Below are 19,369 nucleotides of genomic sequence, written 5' to 3' on the forward strand. Positions count from 1 at the left end.
ACAACAAAATCCTATCCTTTTTCCGATCTCTTGATTTGAATTGCTCGTATTTTTTTATTTCTTAAATAAATTTTGATTTCAGCCAAATACGTCAATAATGATTATGATCGTCGACCTTTCATTGATGGCCACCGGAAATTCATTTTATTACCACACTGACTGATACACACACATGAACGCACGCACTCTAATCATTTAATGATAAGAAATATACAGAGATGTCTTATTGAAATACCAATAATAACAAACTAGATGGAAAAAAACGACGATGAAAATTGGTTTAGATTAGATTTATTTCGGATTTTCTACAGCGATACACAAGATTTTTTTTGTGGTAATTTAGAAAAACGAATGGTACGAAGAAATCTCATTAACATAATGTATCTAATCACAGCAACTATGCCTATGGTTTGTGATTGAAAATTTGATATATTTTTGATGCACACGATGACTTTAAAAAGTCTCAGTAGTATCGGGTAACACACAATATTATTGCTTTAAAAAAATAGTAAACATTTTCGTGTTTTACCCATCTACCTGCCTACACAATGATGATGATGAAAATAATCATTTCAAACACGAGATTGATGTCATTTATCTATCGTAATAATTGACATTTCCTAAAAAAAACTTGTGTGCAGATTTACTGTTGTTGATAATCATCGTCATTATCATTATCAAATATCGATGAATGATGGTGAGGTGATATGAGAAGGGTAGAGAGTTTTTCTTGGTCATATAATTTATTTATGCGGTTTCACCCACTCACAAACACACGCTCACATTTATTTGACATAAAAAAGATTGTTGACATTTTATCAAAAATGACCATGTATGTCTTGTCAAAAATTCATAATCAATTTATTTGATCATCAATTGATTGATCAGATAATGATGATCTTTCTATTCGTTTTGTATCTAATTCTATGTCTTTGAAACATGGAAACGAATCGCTTCTTTGCTTTTTTTTTGTTTCGAATGACAAGTTATAATTATTATCGATTACGATTATATAAACATTCACATTTAATGGGTCATCATAAACATTGAAACATGTAGCAAATGAAATGAGTTTTATACGTTCGAATATTCGATCATCTCCATCCATATTGATGGCAAAAATTGCTTTAAAATTGCCCTTGAGGAACAATTTATTGAAAAAAGGGGTCAACATCACAAATGATCATGATGATACCATTTACGATTTGTAATGTTATGTATGTATGTATGTCAATATCAATCGCAAATATTAATCGACATCATAATAATCGATCCGTTTATTGACGACAGGCAAAATCCAATTTTTTATTTCCTCGTTTTTTTTCTTATCGAATTGCCAATAAATTCTAATCTAATTTTCTTCTTTTTTTTCTCTTCTCGCTTCTAGGTATGTTTTTTGTTAGCAATGATAATCATTTTCAATGTAAATCCAATTCAAATGCAAATTTTTCGTGATGATGATGGTGATCCCGTTGAAAAAAGGTTTGAAATTTTAGAGAAAAAAAAATCTGAAATGAAGTTTTTGTGTTTGTCGATCGATTAGTTCTTGATAATGATTGTCGGTGGTCGGTTGGTGAAATTCATGAACTGACCATTGGTTTTATCTGTTTTTTGTTGTTTTTGCCTCCATAATCATCATTATACTTCAAGGACAATTAACTTTCAAGTACAGCATTTTGTTTCAAGAATGCCGACAAAACAAAAACAAAAATCCAATGAAACAATCATGGACCATTTAACGGCTACCAATGTTTTTTTTTCATTTCATTTCTAGTCGTAGTTTTTTTCTTCATTTTGTTGGATCGATATTTCCTTCCGTTTTGTAATTTTCGTTTTTTTGAGATAGTGATGATGGTGTTGTCATTTGATCAAAAAAAAATTCTGGCCATTCTCTTGAGATTTTTTTTTATAAACCAGTAGAATGTCGTTTTTCTTCATCAAATGCCACAATTCATCATTTTTTAAATTTTAATTTTTTTTTTGTTTTTTTCCCCAGAACATGTCAACAGAAATTAATTCCATTCGATACTTGAATTGATTCGATTCTGAATCGCTCCAACATTTGTTTTTCATTTTTTTCGAAAAAATTCAATGAAACTTTTGACCTTTTGATTACCTTTTTATTATTGTAATAATTTTCGAAATCACAATAATCATCATTATTATCAAAAAAACAAAATGATGATTTCAAGACTTTTCATTTGTTTCGTTCTATTTGTGTGTTTCATTAACAATTTGTTGTTGTTGTTGTTATGTTATGTTATCCAATTAATCTAATTATCTCCATCCACATTATAATTGTGTATGTGTGATGACTATAATTGTGAAAGAATTGAATTCTTCATTCTTTGTCATTATCATTAACTCATCAATATTAACTGATGATGATGATTATGATTATTACTCCGTTACCATGGCTGTTAATCTATTATTTTTGTGTTGTTTTCCACACTTTGTTTATCAGATTTAGATTTTTCCTTGACCTTTTGATCACTACATTTTTGACCATTTTATTCTCTTTTACAAAATGGATATTATTCTGCTGCTGTTGATGAAATTATATCCGGAAACCCGATTTTTCTTTCGTTGGTTTTTCCGGTTACACCATATCAATCATTTGTTTTTGTACACTGGATCACGTCTTTGGTGTTTAATGTAGCTGTTATAATGATGAAATCTACATTTAATTACATAGTGGAACCATGATGATGATGATGATCAAACCTTGTCATAATCATCACGATTCATTGAGTTCAATGTTTTTATTATGATGATATCCACTGTAGATTAGATATCATTTCATTTTTTTTTCAAAATTTCAACCTTCAACTTTTCTGGTAATTTCATTTTCCAACTTAACCAAACTTTGTGAATGGCGGTGGAATAATTCGTGCACGATTTTTCCACTTGTCTTGCTTTGCTTAGCTTTGCGATCAATTCATCATTGATTGCCAATTTCAATCCTGTCTGTCTGTCGAATACATAAAAAGAGAAAAATAATTACAATTTATTAGACACTGGAGATGAATCAATGACGATGATGATGTGTAGCACGGTAGTAAATAAAGACAGAAGTGAACGAAATGAAAAAATATAAAAAAAAAATTCCAAAACCAATTAATTCTTAGAGATTGTCAGTTAGATAGGCATAGAATCTATACAGTATCTCAGTAGTAGTTGAACAGGTAAAGAGAAGATGATGATGCTACTATTTTAGTTAGTTTTTTGACCATCGTGAGCTTTATTTTTCGTTCACTATATATATGACGAACTACTACTAATCACTACTAACACAACGACCACGATTCTATAGAATTATGATGATGATCATTTCAATCAATCAATCTTGATGATGTGAACAAAACATTTCGCAAAAGTGATCTGTTGAAAATTTTTCGATCATTTTGGATTCTTTAGGAATTGTGTTTGTGTGTGTGTGTGTGACATCAAAAGGTGAATACAGATGCTTCAACTTGGTGAATCTATCAACAGACATCATCATTATATATAACTTACACCATAATGCCTTGGAGCCATTAATTTTTTTCTGTTTTTCATTGCTTAGTCATTTGTTGTTTTTTTTATCTGTTTGACCATTCAAATTTAGTTCAATTCGTTACCCACCATCCATCTGAATATCTTAGAAACACAAGAACAAATTGACCATTTTTTTCCATTTCATAAGCACAGAGAGTTGAATCTTTTTTTTCACAATCCAACTTTACTACTGTTGATTATAATCATCTTTGTGTTTGAAACAAACAACACGCCATGTTGTTGATGATGCGACAAGTTAAAGCCGATGACCAGAGAAATGATGGAGAAGTAAAAGATTCGGCCATTGATGTTGATGTTGATGTTGATGATGGTTGACTTTTGCATCGTTCTTTTTCTTCTCATTCTCTTTATGGATGATAATGATAATGACGATGATGATCACCAATAATGAATGGTTACTTGTTTATATCATCGTCGTCGTCCACCATCATCATCTCTCTTGCTGTGTGTGTGCGTGGTCAAAGTCAGTTAATTCAGTTCGGTTCGTTCACATTTCATTTCATTTGGGCTGTGATCATTCATTCTATAGTCATCATCGTCGTAATGCTTTAATTGGCTTTTTTCTCTTTTGGATTCGTTTTTGCTTCTTGCTTTAACAAACCAACCAACAATCACACAAGCACAGGTTAGATGGGTAAACGAAAAAATTTTTCTTTTTCAAAAAAAGATGATTACCAACCATGATGATGATGTGAACTGAAGGGGTCTCATCATCATCATTTTTTAGTTATTAAATCCGTGTGTTTGTCCAACTTGCATCCATCTGCTTGCATTTTTGCTCTTTTTTGGTTTTGGTGCATGTTATTTGGGTTGAATTATAATGATGGTGATGATTACGACTTTGGTTTGGTTTTGTGATGTTCGCATACGAAAATACTCACAAAAAACTGTCCCATTGTTTTTTCTTTTATGTTTGATCATTTAAAAACATTCAATGATTATCTCCTTCCTCTCTCTTTCACTCTATCTATTGTATTTCCCACACACACACACACATACATAATTTTTGCTTGATTAGAGAAAGTTAAATGTTTATGCTTTGTTCATACGAAGTGGTAATTGTTTTTCTTTCTTTTGAATAAATAAATCAAACCAGAACCAAGCATTGAGCAGATGTGTTTATTGTAAAAGTGGACAGTATATTCTTACAATTGCAAATGTCAGCGACATTAATTCTTTATATATAATATATCCTTGATCATTATTTTAATGAATAATAATCAACGAAACGCTCTGCAAAATATATCTCTGTTGTTTCTTGCATCAATTAAATCACGCGCGCACATTTATTCATTTTGATGATGATAAAATCTTTCATTGTTGTTTTTCCATATGAGTCATTCGATTTGTGATTGGGTTTTTTTTTGGACCCTTTCATTTTTGGGCCAAATCGAAATGAAAGTGGTCTTACTTGAGTGTCATTTTCGTTTCTTTTTTGCTAGATAATATTGAGATTGCATCATTCATTCATTTATTCAGTATGATCGTGAATCGAATCTTTGATTTAAATGGAAAATTTATTATGATTAGGGTTATTATCTTTCTCTGTTGCCATTTCATCAAGATTCTCGTTTTCGAATGTTTAGAGTGTTTAAATGGCTGGAATAATTAAAACCAAAATGGTGGTGACAAACACACTCACTACATGAAAATAAAACAAAACAAAAAAATCAAAGTTAATCGACACTCTCTTATAGAATTCAGAAGTAACTAGAGATGCAAAAAACGGCAATCAATAACCAATGATTGTATAATGACCATCATAATAGATGATGACAACATCATTGAATTACATTAAAATGTATTGGAATGATATAAATCTTGAATATTTGAAAAGTATCGCTTCGTATGATGGTGCAAAAATTAAAAAAAAAATGATACAAACAACAACAACATCATCCTCGTTCAAACGTTTTGTTTGTTTAGAAAAAACACTGAAAAAATTTTCGAATAATGAAGAATTATCTGATTTTTATTTTTATTTTTTTGTGGCTTTTTTCCCTCTCTTTTTGTGATATATTTTGTCGCTATCAAAGTGTTTTGTGTGCAAGTTTCAAGTTGTTGTTGTTGTTGTTCCAAGCGAGAGAGAGAGGATTAAATTCTTCAGAATGGATAAAAAAAAGAAAGAAAGCAAGAACAAAAAAAGCAGCACTAAAACTAATGACTTGAATCACCACCATTGAGGCAATCAAAGAATTTGAGACCAAAAATGACGACTACGACGACGAATGTGGTTCTGTGTGATATCTGATCCCGTTGTGCTATTCTATTGTTTTCTCTGTTTTTTTTTCTTTTCTAGTCGTTTATTGAATTGTGATTTTGTTTGGCACTTGGCCGATTTCTTTTCGTTGTTGTTGTTGATGTTGTAGTTGTGGTGGTAATACTTTTTGGTTTTTCGTTTGCTGTTGTTGTCCATTAATCTCTTTAGATTCTCTTGTTTCTTTCTATTTATAATTTCGATATCACCATTTTCACTTCTGCTAGATTCCGGTATCAAAACTGAACAAAACAGAAAAAACGAGATGACACAAATATCAATCAATTGTGTTATTGTTGTTGGTTGTGGACATTTGGTCCACAAGATCCGGGTTTTTTCTCTTTTTCTTTTTCTTTTTTGTTTGGTTCTCGAATCTTTTCATTGTTAAAATTGACAATTTTTTCTGTTTTGTTTTTGTTTAACAAAATTCCTGTTGTCTTGTTTGGATGATGATGATAATACAAATCATACATAGAATTTAATCTAATTTGATGATGGATTCAGAAAATGAATGATTCTTTCATAGTGAGTACAGCTAGTTTACGATTTAAAAATTTGCATTCACAGTATGCACAAAGAAATGAATGAAATCGAGAAAACAAAATTAAATCATTTGCATCAATGCAGCAAACAAACAATTTGTGTGTGGCATTCACAAATTTCAATTCATGAATGAATTTTTTGACAGACAACACACAACAAATTATCCATGTGTTTGTTCGTGTGTGTGATCATCTTCATCACACTATATCTGTGGTTAGTTCACGTTTCGCTCTACTGATCAAGTTTGACCGTGCCGACCATTTTTGTTTGCAAAGCTTGCTCGACGTTTTTCTTTTTATTTTTTGCTTCATCAGTTAGCATGGGAAAAAAGTGAAATTTTGTATTTTTTTTTAATTCAATTTATTCCAAAAAATTGATTTCCGTGATTTTATCACCAGAAACAAAATTAGCATAACTAACATTGTGTCTGTTCTACCCGGTTGTTGAGAATGAAATTTTGTCTTTGTTTTTATTGTTTACCTGAAATTTACATTTAAATTTTAAAAAAATTTTTGAAATTCAAATTGAAAACAATTTTGCAATCCTATTTTGAGAGGAATATTTTGTACAAAATTAAATTCAAAATACAATTCCTGTGCATTTGTAACCTTTGCATCATCATCATCATCATCGATGACCATGTAATGCTAACGATCATCATCAATTTGATCGTAGAAAAAAAAGAATGAAAATTCAATTTAAATTTTTTTCTTTCATCGATCCATTCAAGCATCAATTTCATTGGTTTTTCGATCATTATGACCCATGATTCGATCATTTTTTATGGAAAATTTTCATTTCATTTCACGCTCACTCACTGTCTTGGAATTTCAAATTATTGGCATAACGAACGAAAAAAAAAATGATGGAATTATGTTTGGATGATGGAGAGAACATTTTCAATTGAATTTCATTTCACATTCTTCTGGTCATAATCTCTAATTCCGTTTTTGGTCTTTTCTGACCGGAACTGTCTGTGTGTATCATGGAGTAATTTAATGATGATGATGATAATGGTCAATTGTTTTGAGCAGCAACAGGAAAATAATTTCGTTTCAAAAAATCATCACCATCTGGTTTACTGTACTATGTTCAATTTGGCTTTTTTATGTGTGTACGATTATTGTGAAATGCAAGAAAATCTTAAATCAGATTATCAACTCTTCGTCATCATTGTTTTTGACTTTGTGACCTGATGAAAAAAAAGAAAACAAAACAATTGAATCGACAAAAAGGGAAATGCTTCATTTTTTGCTTCGAAATGAACAAACACACCACCCTCATATATTGATCATCTGTACAGCCAAACTAACGAAATCCGATCTGTCTACAATTCTCAGTTCCATTAAAAAGACGATCCATTCGATTTTGGAGCGACGCTGTCGCTGGTCCAATGCTTGAAATGGAAATCTTTTTTTTTGTTTGAGTGATTTTTTTTTGTTTCATTTCTTTTCTCTTTATTAACGAAGGTTCTGAAGAAAAATCGATGAGGAATTTAGGATGAATTTTTTTCGTCTCCCTCCCCGTTGTTGCCCAATTTATTACTTCCGATTTGAGTTGAATAATACACACACAAACTGACTGACTGAATTCATTGAATGACATAATTATCATTCGATTGGTGAATGAATTTTTTGCTGTTGTTGCCCATTTTCATCCCTTATTGTTTGGTTGAATGAATTTGTTTCTTTTCCTTTCTTCAGTATAGCTTCTACGGCAGTAGTGAAACACATAGTTTTCGAATCTATGTGACCTCAGGATTATTATGGAATTATTATGATTGGAAAAAGAATTTCTCTTTTCTGATTTTCGAATTCAGTCAGAACATTAGAGCATTTATTGATTGATGAAGATGACGATGAATAAAACGAAAATGTGTAAACAATCTATTCTTGATCAGTTTGTTTTTTATTCTGATTTTCGAAAATTGTAACGACACTGGGACATGATATTTGTTTGTTGGCCATTCTGCTTTTGAATCTAATATTCCAATATATTTCGTTTATTATTGAAAATGATGATGAACAAAAAGAAATCAAGAAAAAAAGAATGATGAAATAAACAACAAACATACAAAAAAAGATACGATAATCTTCTTTTTTTTGCAATTCTATCGTTTCATCGTCGTTTTTGTTTGTTGTCATTCTGTAGATTCGTATGTTTTTTATCCTGAAAATTGATCTGCAAGTGAAATCTTTTTCTTTTTTATGTCTCTTAATCAATCCGATGGATTGAATATCGAGATACAATAACGAGCTTAGCTTATTCTCATTGTTGTATTCACATTGATAGATTACACATATTCCTGGGAATTTTTCTATATTCCAGAAAATTGATTTTTTTCATTTTGAGATTAACTCTCTCTCTCTCTCTCTCTCTCTCTCTCTCTCTCTCTCTCTCTCTCTCTCTCTCTCTCTCTCTCTCTCTCTCTCTCTCTCTCTCTCTCTCTCTCTCTCGTTTTCGATCAATGTTCAAAAATATTTTCTCTTTTTATTCATTTTTTTATTTAATTAATTTAAACGATTTGTTTATCGATAATGATGATGGTGCTGTGATACATACATGTACAGCGATTAATTTGAATTTGTCTCCTTTGAATCCGCTTGCAAATTGACTCAGAACACACACGACAACAACATTTAAATTTTGTAATGTGGAATTTTTTTTTTCGCAAAACTGATGAATCCTGCATGATCCGGAAACTTTTTTTTTGCACATTGCATCCTAAACGGTGTGAGCAAAAAAGTTTTTTTTGCCTGTGCATTTACTATTGAATTGAATGGTTGAATGAATCTTTCATTGTCGTTGTGTGTGTGTGTGTGTCTCTTTGATTTGAATATCAAAGCTCGGCAAAATAACGGGATTCCAGGAACAAACACACACACGCACACATCGAGTAAGAGAAGAAAAGAAAACATTGATAATCGATTTTCAACACTCAATTCACGTCGATGACGAAACGTTTAGCAAACACATTGGCGCAGTGAACAAATTTTTCATTGATAGTTTTTTCCAACGATTTACAAACGATTATTTTTTTTTCTTCTAACCATTCCATCACGGTGCATCATCGTCATCATCATCAGAATTCAATTAATTTTTTTTTTCGTTCTCTGATTATTTGTCATCATGATGATGATCATGATTTGATCAGTTCATCATCATTGTTAGTTCTCTAATCAAATTTGACCATCAACAACATTTTGACATTTATATGACCTTGTGTAGTAGTGCACAGAGCGCCGATGACGGATTAGATGCGGCTTCAAATTTCATTCATTTTTTTTTCATTTTCAATTGTTTCGCTTGGCCAATCACCATTATTGTTTGATGTTGTGATTACAGTGTTTTTGTTTCTGTTGTTCGTTGACAATAATGACATTATTCCATCATTTCATCATCATCATCATAATCATAATCATGATTGAAAATCTTATCATCAGCCAAATCTTTTATCTAGATAAAATTTTATACTTTTAATTCTTAAAAAATTTATATTTTTTATTCATCAAATTTCACCATTTCATCTCAAATTTTCTCATTTTTTCTAGATAATGATGAGACTCGATAATCTAGGTTTTTCCATCACATTCATATTTTTGAACCAGAAATTTTTTTTCTTGGATCTTCGTTGATAGTTTTTGATCGATGATGTGTTTGATGAGGTTTCAAGAAACCTTTTTTTTCATCTTTGCATATAAGAATTATTATTATAATTTGTTAAAGAATTTCCATCACCATCGTATCGTTTCGTTTCGTGATGGTTTCGGGTTTTTTTTTCATTTTCGTTCAAGTAAATTGGCCCAGTTTACTCTCTCTCTTCACATCATCTTGGATCATCGATAGACAACTCGAAAGTTGTTTGTTTCTTTTTCTTCTTAAAAAATCTTTGAAAAAAAACTTTTTTCACCGTTTATATAATGCAATAATCATCTAGTTAATGATAATCCTCTTTGGATGAGGTTTTTTTCTTTGGTCGTAAAACGCCCATGATAATGTTGTTGTTGTTGTTGTTTTTTTTTCATTGATTTATGTGTATTGACGTTGCTGCTGCTGCTGTAAACAAGTTGATTATCATTGTTTTCGTTCTGTTTGTTTTTGGATCAATGTTCCATGTGTGAGAATTTTTTATCGATTTTTTTCGCTTATTTGAATTGTTAGTTATAGCATTGAGAATGGGATTTATAATGCCAAGAAAAATACACAGACAGACAACGAGTAATGATCATAGTGAATAGCCACTGTCCACATGTGCGTTGATTGCACAACACATGATCATTTTGGGTGAAATACACGTTGGACTATCATTATGATGATAATGATATACCTGACATTGATTCGTCGTCATCATCATTGTGGTCAGCATTATTGCCATTATTCAGCACACAATGTGTTGATGCTTAACATGAATTTTTTAATTTTTTTTTCTGTCAGTGATTGCAATTTTAAATCATAATTCATATGTTCGTGTGTTTAATATGATGATGTTAATTGTCCAATAATTTCCTTGGTGAAGGCAACATATATTCAACCAGGAATTTTATCACCACAATCCACTGTTGTCGTTGTTGTCCATTTTTTCTTTTTGAGAATTAGTCATCGATTCTTTCGCTAAAATTAACGAATAAAACATGACACTAGGTTTGGAATTCTAAAAATCAATTCACAAATGCTGTTTGAGGTTCCTTATCTTTCGTTGCCGGTCGATGATGGATGCAGCTTCAACAGACAGTAAACACATAGGTTTTCATTTTTTTTTTTTTTTTTTTGGTCATATTTTATCCCTTTACTCGTTTTGTTGTTTTCTGGTCTAGTTCTTTCAATCAAAAAAAAACTTTCGCACCCACATTATCATCATCATACACATTGTTTTCTGCAAACAAAATTTTCGTTTTGTGTTTTTCATATCATTAACAACGGTCAGTCAACTTTTTTTCGTTGTTTGCAATGAATTATTGAATTTTCACTTTGTGCTGTTGTGATGTTTGTGATGATTTTCTTTCATCATCATTATCGATTTACAACTGGTTCAATGTTTACCAACGAATATTTCTGTATGTTGTGATGACGAACAATTCAACAAACTTGTTGTTCACACAATTCTGAGTTGATATCAGGTTTTTTTATAATCGTAAATTGGTTTCGAATTAGTCTGTCGGTCGCCAAAAAAAACCATTCAATAAATGAATCCCAAGAAAAAAGTGAAGGCTAAATTGTCATCTCATTATAATTTTGGCTCAAAAGTTGTGTGTGTGTGTGTGTGTGTGATTCAGTTAATCAACGAGACTTGCTGAATCTTTCATTGCACCATATGATGATTTGTTTGTGTGTGTCCAAACTTTTTTTGTTTGTTTTTTTTTCTGAAAAGCATAAAAAACCGGCATGACACGTATCTTGAAATCTGTAGAATTCAGTTTTTCCCATCACCATTATCACAGAATTTCAGACTGACTGAAATTCAATATGGATCTTTAGAAAAACTTTTAGTCATTTTTTTCATCGTACGAATGTTCCGATTTCATGATCCAATCATATGTATGTGTGAGGTGTGTGTGTGTGTATGTGTGTTTTTGATTTAATTTCATTTTAATAGCTCTTTGCTTTGCTGCTCTATCGATTATTATCAATGGCCATTTGATTCGTTGGGATTCTTTTTCTTTGAATTTCTTTGCTTTTTCTCTCTTCTTTTCTCAGTTCTTTGGATCAATTTCAGTTTCTTTTTTTGTTCGTTGTTTTGTAAGGTCCAATTTTCTTCTTTTTTTCTCTATCAAAACTAAAATTGAGATGCTATTGGCTGCCAATTATTGCCCACTTAATGTCGTTTTTTGACTTGGACTTGGTTTTTTCTTTTCTTCATTTGTTGTTATATTGTCTGCTATTCACTATTTTTTTCTGTTGATTTGTGCAGTTTTCTTTGGATTTTTTCTCTTTCTCTGATTCTTTGAACAACGGCAGGAAGCAAAAGTTGTTAGTGATAATGGTGAGCTCCTTTATTTGTTGTCGAACCGAATACCGTTTCGCATTATCGATTCGATTTACAGATGATTGAATGAATCGTAGTTGAAAAGCAAAAAAGATTTCGTTTTTTCTTTTTACAAAAGCTTTTCAAATTCAGGTTTTCAGAATTCAATGATTTCAATCACCCATGCACACGCACAAAATGATCGAATCACCATCATCATTCCTGAATTCCTTAAACAAAAAAAAAACTCTGATCCTCGGGTATTTCATGGCCGCACGTGTCTTTCGGTCCCAAATCGTTACACTTGCACACACACACACACACACTCAATGAAAAATTGAGTTTCTTTTGTTTTTTTGTTTCCATTGAAATGAATGAATGATTTCGGCTAGCATATGATGATGATGATGGGCAGACAGATTGCTCACTTTCACACACAGAAACAGAAACACTGACTACTGTTTTTCCACCATTCAAACGGATTCCAAACAAAAAAAAAATCTTTTCGATTTCATCAGAATAACTTGTGTGTGTGTAATGTTATTATTTTCGTTTAGTTGGTTAAATGAGTGCGTGAATGTGATTTTGATGTTCACGAACATTGAATGTGAATGATGATGATGCTTCTGCTGCTGAAAATGATTGCCCAATTCATTCTGTTTGGCCCAGTCTTATTATTATTACAATGTGATCCTGTAAAAAAGGATACAAACGTGTGTGTGAAATGAGATGCTCTGTTGCTGCTGATTTTTTTCAATGGTTGCTTGAATGTTAATGTTGCTTGATTCCATTAATTAACGTTGTTTCGGAAAAAAAACTCTGAATCAAATTAGCTGTTTGGTATTTTCTTCTACAACGTACACTATTTGTTGTTATTGTAAATGAGTTATTTTCTCGATGATTTCGTGCATTGCATGAATTTTCCTCTTTGGAAAAGAAAAACCAGAATTCTTTTGGTCTATTTATCATCTGTTTAGTTCCTGCTTCTTTGGCTGTATCAGCTAAATGTCTGTGTGTTGGTTGGTTAAAAGCATCCACCATCTATATCTCAGACTCAAACTTGATTCAGGTCTTTGATCTTTCTTTTACTTTTAATTTTTCGTACAGTCAATGATATCATCATCTTAGCAGCAGCAGAAAAAAGTTCTTTTGGATAATCAAATTAAAAGAATCTTTGAGCTCGCTAAACTGACACATTTTTTGTTTTCGCGAAAAAATTTTGTCCCATTTTCATACCAGCAAAAAAAAAAGAAAAAAAATGAAAACCACCCCCAAATTGACAAAACTTTTTTTTCCTGGTTTTTTCTTTTGTTCTCATCACGTATAACTCTAATGGGCGGTTGTGTATGTGTATGCTTATGTCATGATATCTGACACGATAAGATGATTTTTCAAATGTTTAGATTCTATGGAATTTCTACATTTTTTTTCTTTACATTTCTAAAATCACTGCAATGAATATTGGAGACAGATCGACCAAATGAAAAAATGAAAGAATCACACAACCATCCTCAGTGATCATTGGAAAGCCATAATTAAATTTCATAACAATCATACGTCATATTTCTTCTTCTTTTTTTGAAATCCGATTAAAGCGAACGACCAAAATCATCACAAATTCATTTATAATGTTTTCCCTTTCAATTTGACTTTGAAAAAGTATACAATTTTGAAGATTGAATTTCATTCATTCATTTGTATGGAGAGAAATTAAATGATGATGATGATGATGATGGAAACATCACTTGTGATGTAATAATTTCTTGCTTGATGATGAAAATGATAATGCTTTCGCGTTTTGGATCGATTCATTTTTCGGGACGATGATGAATATGGTGTGGTATGAATCCTTTTTTGCTCTGCATCATTGCTGCCACCCTTATCATCATTAGTTTCATTCTGGTCCTGGAATGATGATGATGAAAAACAGACGGAATTTTTGATTTTTATTTTTTTTCATGATGATGCACGTGCCACGTTCATATTGTTCACCAGAATGATTACGCAATACATACACACATCAATAAATCACATTTTGCTAATGATGAGGTTTTTGGCTTTTTCGAATATTTCAATCCTTTCGCACTACCATCATGTTGGATACTGGGATTTTTGCAATGATTTACGACTCGATTCATGAATTTGCTATCCATGTGAAATATCCATTTTTATTGCAAATATGGATGAACAGAATCGGAAAACGACAACGACGGCGACGACGATGATGATGAAGAAATGAAAAAGAAATTTGCATTCAAATTGAGTTTCAACACATGGATTCACCGCAACAACAACAACACTGATGATAGAATAGAACGTTTTATTTCTGAATGAATGCATGTGAAATAAAAAACGACGAATTATGATTCGTTTCGATTTATCGAATGGATGGATTTATTTATGAAATTTTCGGAATCACAATCAACAAAAGACGAAAGAATAGGAAATAGCCTGTGTGTGTGCGTGTATGATTATTTGGACAAATAAATTTTGTCTTTCGTCGATTGTTCCAAAGAAATGTTTATTTATTCGCTTTGAATTTTTTATTTGAAGATTTTTATTATCATATATTCAAAGAGAGAGAGAGAGAGAGAGAAAGGCTGATTTGTGATTCATTTTGTCACGGCTATGTGGTTTTTTATTTTTCGATTTGAATTCTTATTGTTCAATTTCTTAGAGCAAATGACTTTACTTGTGTGCATGTCGTCATGAATTTTTTTTGGCCTCTGGCTTTTACATACAAATTACATCCTGTTCTCTCTCTTACTCTCGACGATGAAATGAATCTCATCATCCAGTTTTTTTCCTCAAATGTCAATTTTATTATCCGATTCTAATCACATTGCAAATTTTTTTTGTCAAATTCTAATTTTCGTTACAAAAAAAGATCTAATTTATTAAATTTACAAATTCTGCAATCTATTGACTTGTATTTGATGCAAGAAATTCTACTGTTATTTTCAGAAATTCCATCGAATAGATGGATAGATGGATTGGTGGTGGATTGCTATAATAAATAGCAAAATACACTGGTTCGCAAATATGGCCAATAAAGCTTCAATGTCGTTTATTATTATTGATGCATTGCTTTTGCCTGTTTGCCTGTCTGGCTGTATCGAGTATAACGAATCCATTGTATTTTCTGAAATCATTTTTACGGCCAAATAGCATCATTGCGTGAGTTTTTTCTACCACCACCACCACCCCGAAAAAAAACACATCAACAACCAAGATGATGATGATGGAAAGAAAAAAGTTTTTTCTTCTTTCCATCGTTCACACGCCAGAATAATAAAGACATTCTATAGTTCTATGCAATGATGATGATGATGATGATGATTATGACTGAATAACTGAACTGAATGATTGACCTAGTAAACGTTAAATGAAAATGGAAAGTAAAGTCAGAAAAAATGGGTAAATGGCTTTGTTGTTGTTGCAAAGAAAATAATTTGCTTATTGTCGTCCATAACCATTTGCTTTTGATGTGTTTTTCTATTCTGGAATTAGGTTTTTTCGTTTTTGTACAACATTGTTTTTTTTACCATTGATTTGGATCAATCTGCCCTGCATGTGAACGAAAACTTTTTTATAGTACGATTAATGTGTATGTGACTATGTAACTGTCATTCTATCCGTAGAGGTCAAATGTGGTTAATGGACCACCATCATTATTTGACCACAACAATAATCAATGATAATATGCAGATCATCACAGAAGAAAAATGAAAAAAAACAATTTCCTTAAAAGTAAATGTGATCATTTACATCTCTTTATCTCATTATCATTTCTCACCATCAATATTATTATTTGGCGGATGTACCGAAAAGCTATCGGTTATTGTCTGTGATAATTAAACAAGTAAATCCCAAAGAAGATGTTGCCATCAATCCGGTGGAAAATATTTTATTGAAATATCCGAAAACAACCGAAAATAAATGGTCATACATTTGTATTAGTTGGTGAAACTTTTAATCTCATCTTTTTTTTTGGTTTCGTTTTGTTTTGTTTCGCCCATTTGAAGAAATTCTCGCCTAAAACAATAATGATGATGATGATGATATGGCAATCAATTTTCGTTTTTTGTTTTTTTTTTGTTGTAGTTTTTATTGTTATTGTCTATTGTCGAATATTTATTGTCGATTTATCGATTTATATCGGGATGTGTCATCACCATTATCGTTTACACTTTCTTTTTGTTGTTGTTGTTGTGGCTAGTGATGATGATGATGATGATGTTGCTTTTGTTTTATAAAACGACAAACAATTTGATTGTTTGTTCCGGGTTTGTCTTTTTTTTTATTTACGGGTTGTTTTTGGTTCATTTTTTCGCAAAACATTTTCCCATTCTTATGATTGATTTGTTTATTTTCATTTTTTTTTCTCTTATTTATAGTCGAAGCCCAAATTACTCATCATCAATATTTTAAAATAACACCACAAACCGAAGTAAATGTGATTGAAGGTAGTACAGTGGTACTACAATGTGTTGTTGGCAATCAACGTGGTCCAGTGCAATGGGCCAAAGATGGTTTCGTTCTGGGTTATGATCGTAATATACCAGGTTTTCCACGTTATTCAATGGTTGGTGATGCTAGCCTTGGTATACATAATTTACGTATCATGGATGCACGTAATGAAGATAATGGTGAATTTCAATGTCAGGTAAGTGTCGCTAAAAACAGCGAAAAATTGAATCATCTTATCCAATTTTTTTCCGCAGGTTGGTCCAGGCGGCAAAAACTATGCTCCAATACGAGCTACCTCAAAAGTTACCGTACTAAGTGAGTATATATAGTCCACATATTCTGTTTTTTTTTTTTTTTTTTTGTTGGAAAAATACGGTCGATTCACCCACTGTATCTGTGCTCACACAACACACACACATACACACCCAAGCAGGAAGCCAGCTTTTTTGTCATCCTTTTTTTATTCAATATATCGTCCATGTGTATCGTGTCTGTGTTTGTCTCGTTTCATTTAATTTAATTATTATTTTAAATTTTTTTCAGTTTTTTTTTCCAGTTTAGCATGGATGACGAATAGTTTCATAGACATAGATAAAAAATGAAAAGTCTAATGAAATCTAATTATTTTCATATCACACACGCACACACATGATCCGAATAAAATGAATAAACATCTAATGATGTCACTTGTGCACATCAACCAGACAATTTTCAAAAAAAAACCTAAAAGCATCATTTGATCATCAGGAACGGTAATTGGCTACCATGAATGAATGAATGAATAAATGACAGTGGTGAAAAATCATCAGATTTTCCAATTTTTTGCATCAAAATTTTACCAAAACAAATCCAGACCGAATTATTTAACATTCTAGTTCCATAGGTGCCACTGGTAGTGAAAAGAGATTGAGATTTCTCGAAAACCAACGAAAAAATAAATGATTGCCAGTTAGTTTTGTTTCTTGCTTGCAGATCTGTGTCTGTATGTGTGTGTGTGTTTGCCCGGTTTATTTCCAGTCATTGATTTCGGAGATATTTCAAGTTTCTTCGACCATAGATGTTATTTCTCGATAATGGTAATAATTAGTACGTCAATATTAATCAAAAATTCTACGATAATAAATTCAGTGATTCGATCAACCAAAAATATCAAAATCAAAATCATTTTCCCAATCTATAAACCTAAATATAATGATAATGATAATAATCAGTTGGCAACAAGCAAAGTGCACATTTCTAGAACAAAATGATAAATTCCATTGATATTTTCATTACAAATCACTTTTTTTTCTTTATGGTTCCTGGATCGATTCCAAGATAATGATAGAAAAGGTCGAAGATGATTATTATGTGATGCTTAAATTGTCTGTTTTATTTCTTTTTCGTTTTGTGGATCGATCATTCATCAATTATTTTCTCTTTTTTCAGAAATTAAACTTTTTTTGTTTTAAATTTTAATTTAATTTAAATTTATTTTTCTTCTTTTTCCTCTTTTATCGATTAAATGTAGTACCACCAACTTCGATTGAAATTGTTACGCCATTAAAAGGTAAAAGTTTAACGAAAAATTCATCAAATGTTGAACTGCGGGAAGGCGGTAGTGTAACCATTGAATGTTTGGTTACGGGTGGTAAGCCACCAGCTCAAATTAAATGGTTCCGTAAAAATGTCGAGCTTCGTCCAGGTATGATGTTTTTTCTCCAAGTTGTTATAGTTACACTACATGAAATCATTGTCATTTGATTCATAATAGAAATGGGCACCAATCCTGAAACAACAACCGTGACGACTACATTGGTGGATTCCAATAGTATACAGGAAATCGAATCGGTTGTTTATACAAGTAAATCAAAAATAACCGTATCCGGTAATGCAGAAGATAACGGAGTACCATATAAATGTGAAGCCGTCCATCCAGCCTTAACTAATAGCCGTCCAATGCGTCGTACAATATCATTATCTGTACTATATCCACCGGGTGAGCCAGAAATCACTGGCTATACCGAGGGCCAAAATCTTAAAGTTGGTGATACATTAAAATTGGATTGCCGTGCACGTGGTGGTAATCCATTAGCACAATTAGTTTGGTTCCGTAATGATGAACAGATTGATTTTTCCTATACAACTGTTGCTGAAAAATATTCTGTGAATGTAATGCAATTCAATGTTGAAGCGCGTGATAATAATGCCGTCTATCGTTGTGTGTCATCATCACCAATTATGGAACGTTCCATTAGTAAAGAAATTAAATTACAAGTTTATTTTGGTCCTTCGAAACTGTCAATTACATCCGTGAAAGATGTTAAGGCCGGTGATGTTGTATCCGTCAGTTGTCGCACTGAACCATCGAATCCTGCTGCACAAATCAGTTGGGTAGTGGATGGCCGTCCAATTATTCACAATAGTACTGTTGAATCGGCTAAAGGTGGTGGATTTATAACTACGGCCAACATAACAATCACAATCACCAATCAGGTATGTCTATTCTTTTTTCAAAAAATTAACGAACAAAAAAACCAAACCAAATTATTCAATCGTTCGAGTTCACACACACACACACAATAATATTGCATCGGATT

The 19,369-nt window shown here is 31.7% G+C and overlaps 1 protein-coding gene across 2 annotated transcripts in view; it reads left to right on the top strand.

Annotated features, from left to right (window-relative positions):
* Positions 1-19,369, top strand: part of sns (nephrin adhesion molecule sticks and stones) — an 82,532-nt gene that overhangs the window by 31,669 nt on the left and 31,494 nt on the right. For both annotated transcript variants that reach the window (XM_075730708.1, XM_075730707.1), the window contains exons 3-6: positions 16,718-16,986; positions 17,045-17,105; positions 18,301-18,474; positions 18,544-19,265. In XM_075730708.1, coding sequence (XP_075586823.1) covers positions 16,718-16,986; positions 17,045-17,105; positions 18,301-18,474; positions 18,544-19,265 — 1,226 coding nt within the window. The remainder of the gene's footprint in view (positions 1-16,717; positions 16,987-17,044; positions 17,106-18,300; positions 18,475-18,543; positions 19,266-19,369) is intronic.

Source organism: Dermatophagoides farinae, chromosome 4, assembly GCF_024713945.1.
Source record: "Dermatophagoides farinae isolate YC_2012a chromosome 4, ASM2471394v1, whole genome shotgun sequence".
Taxonomy (NCBI): Eukaryota; Metazoa; Arthropoda; class Arachnida; order Sarcoptiformes; family Pyroglyphidae; genus Dermatophagoides; species Dermatophagoides farinae.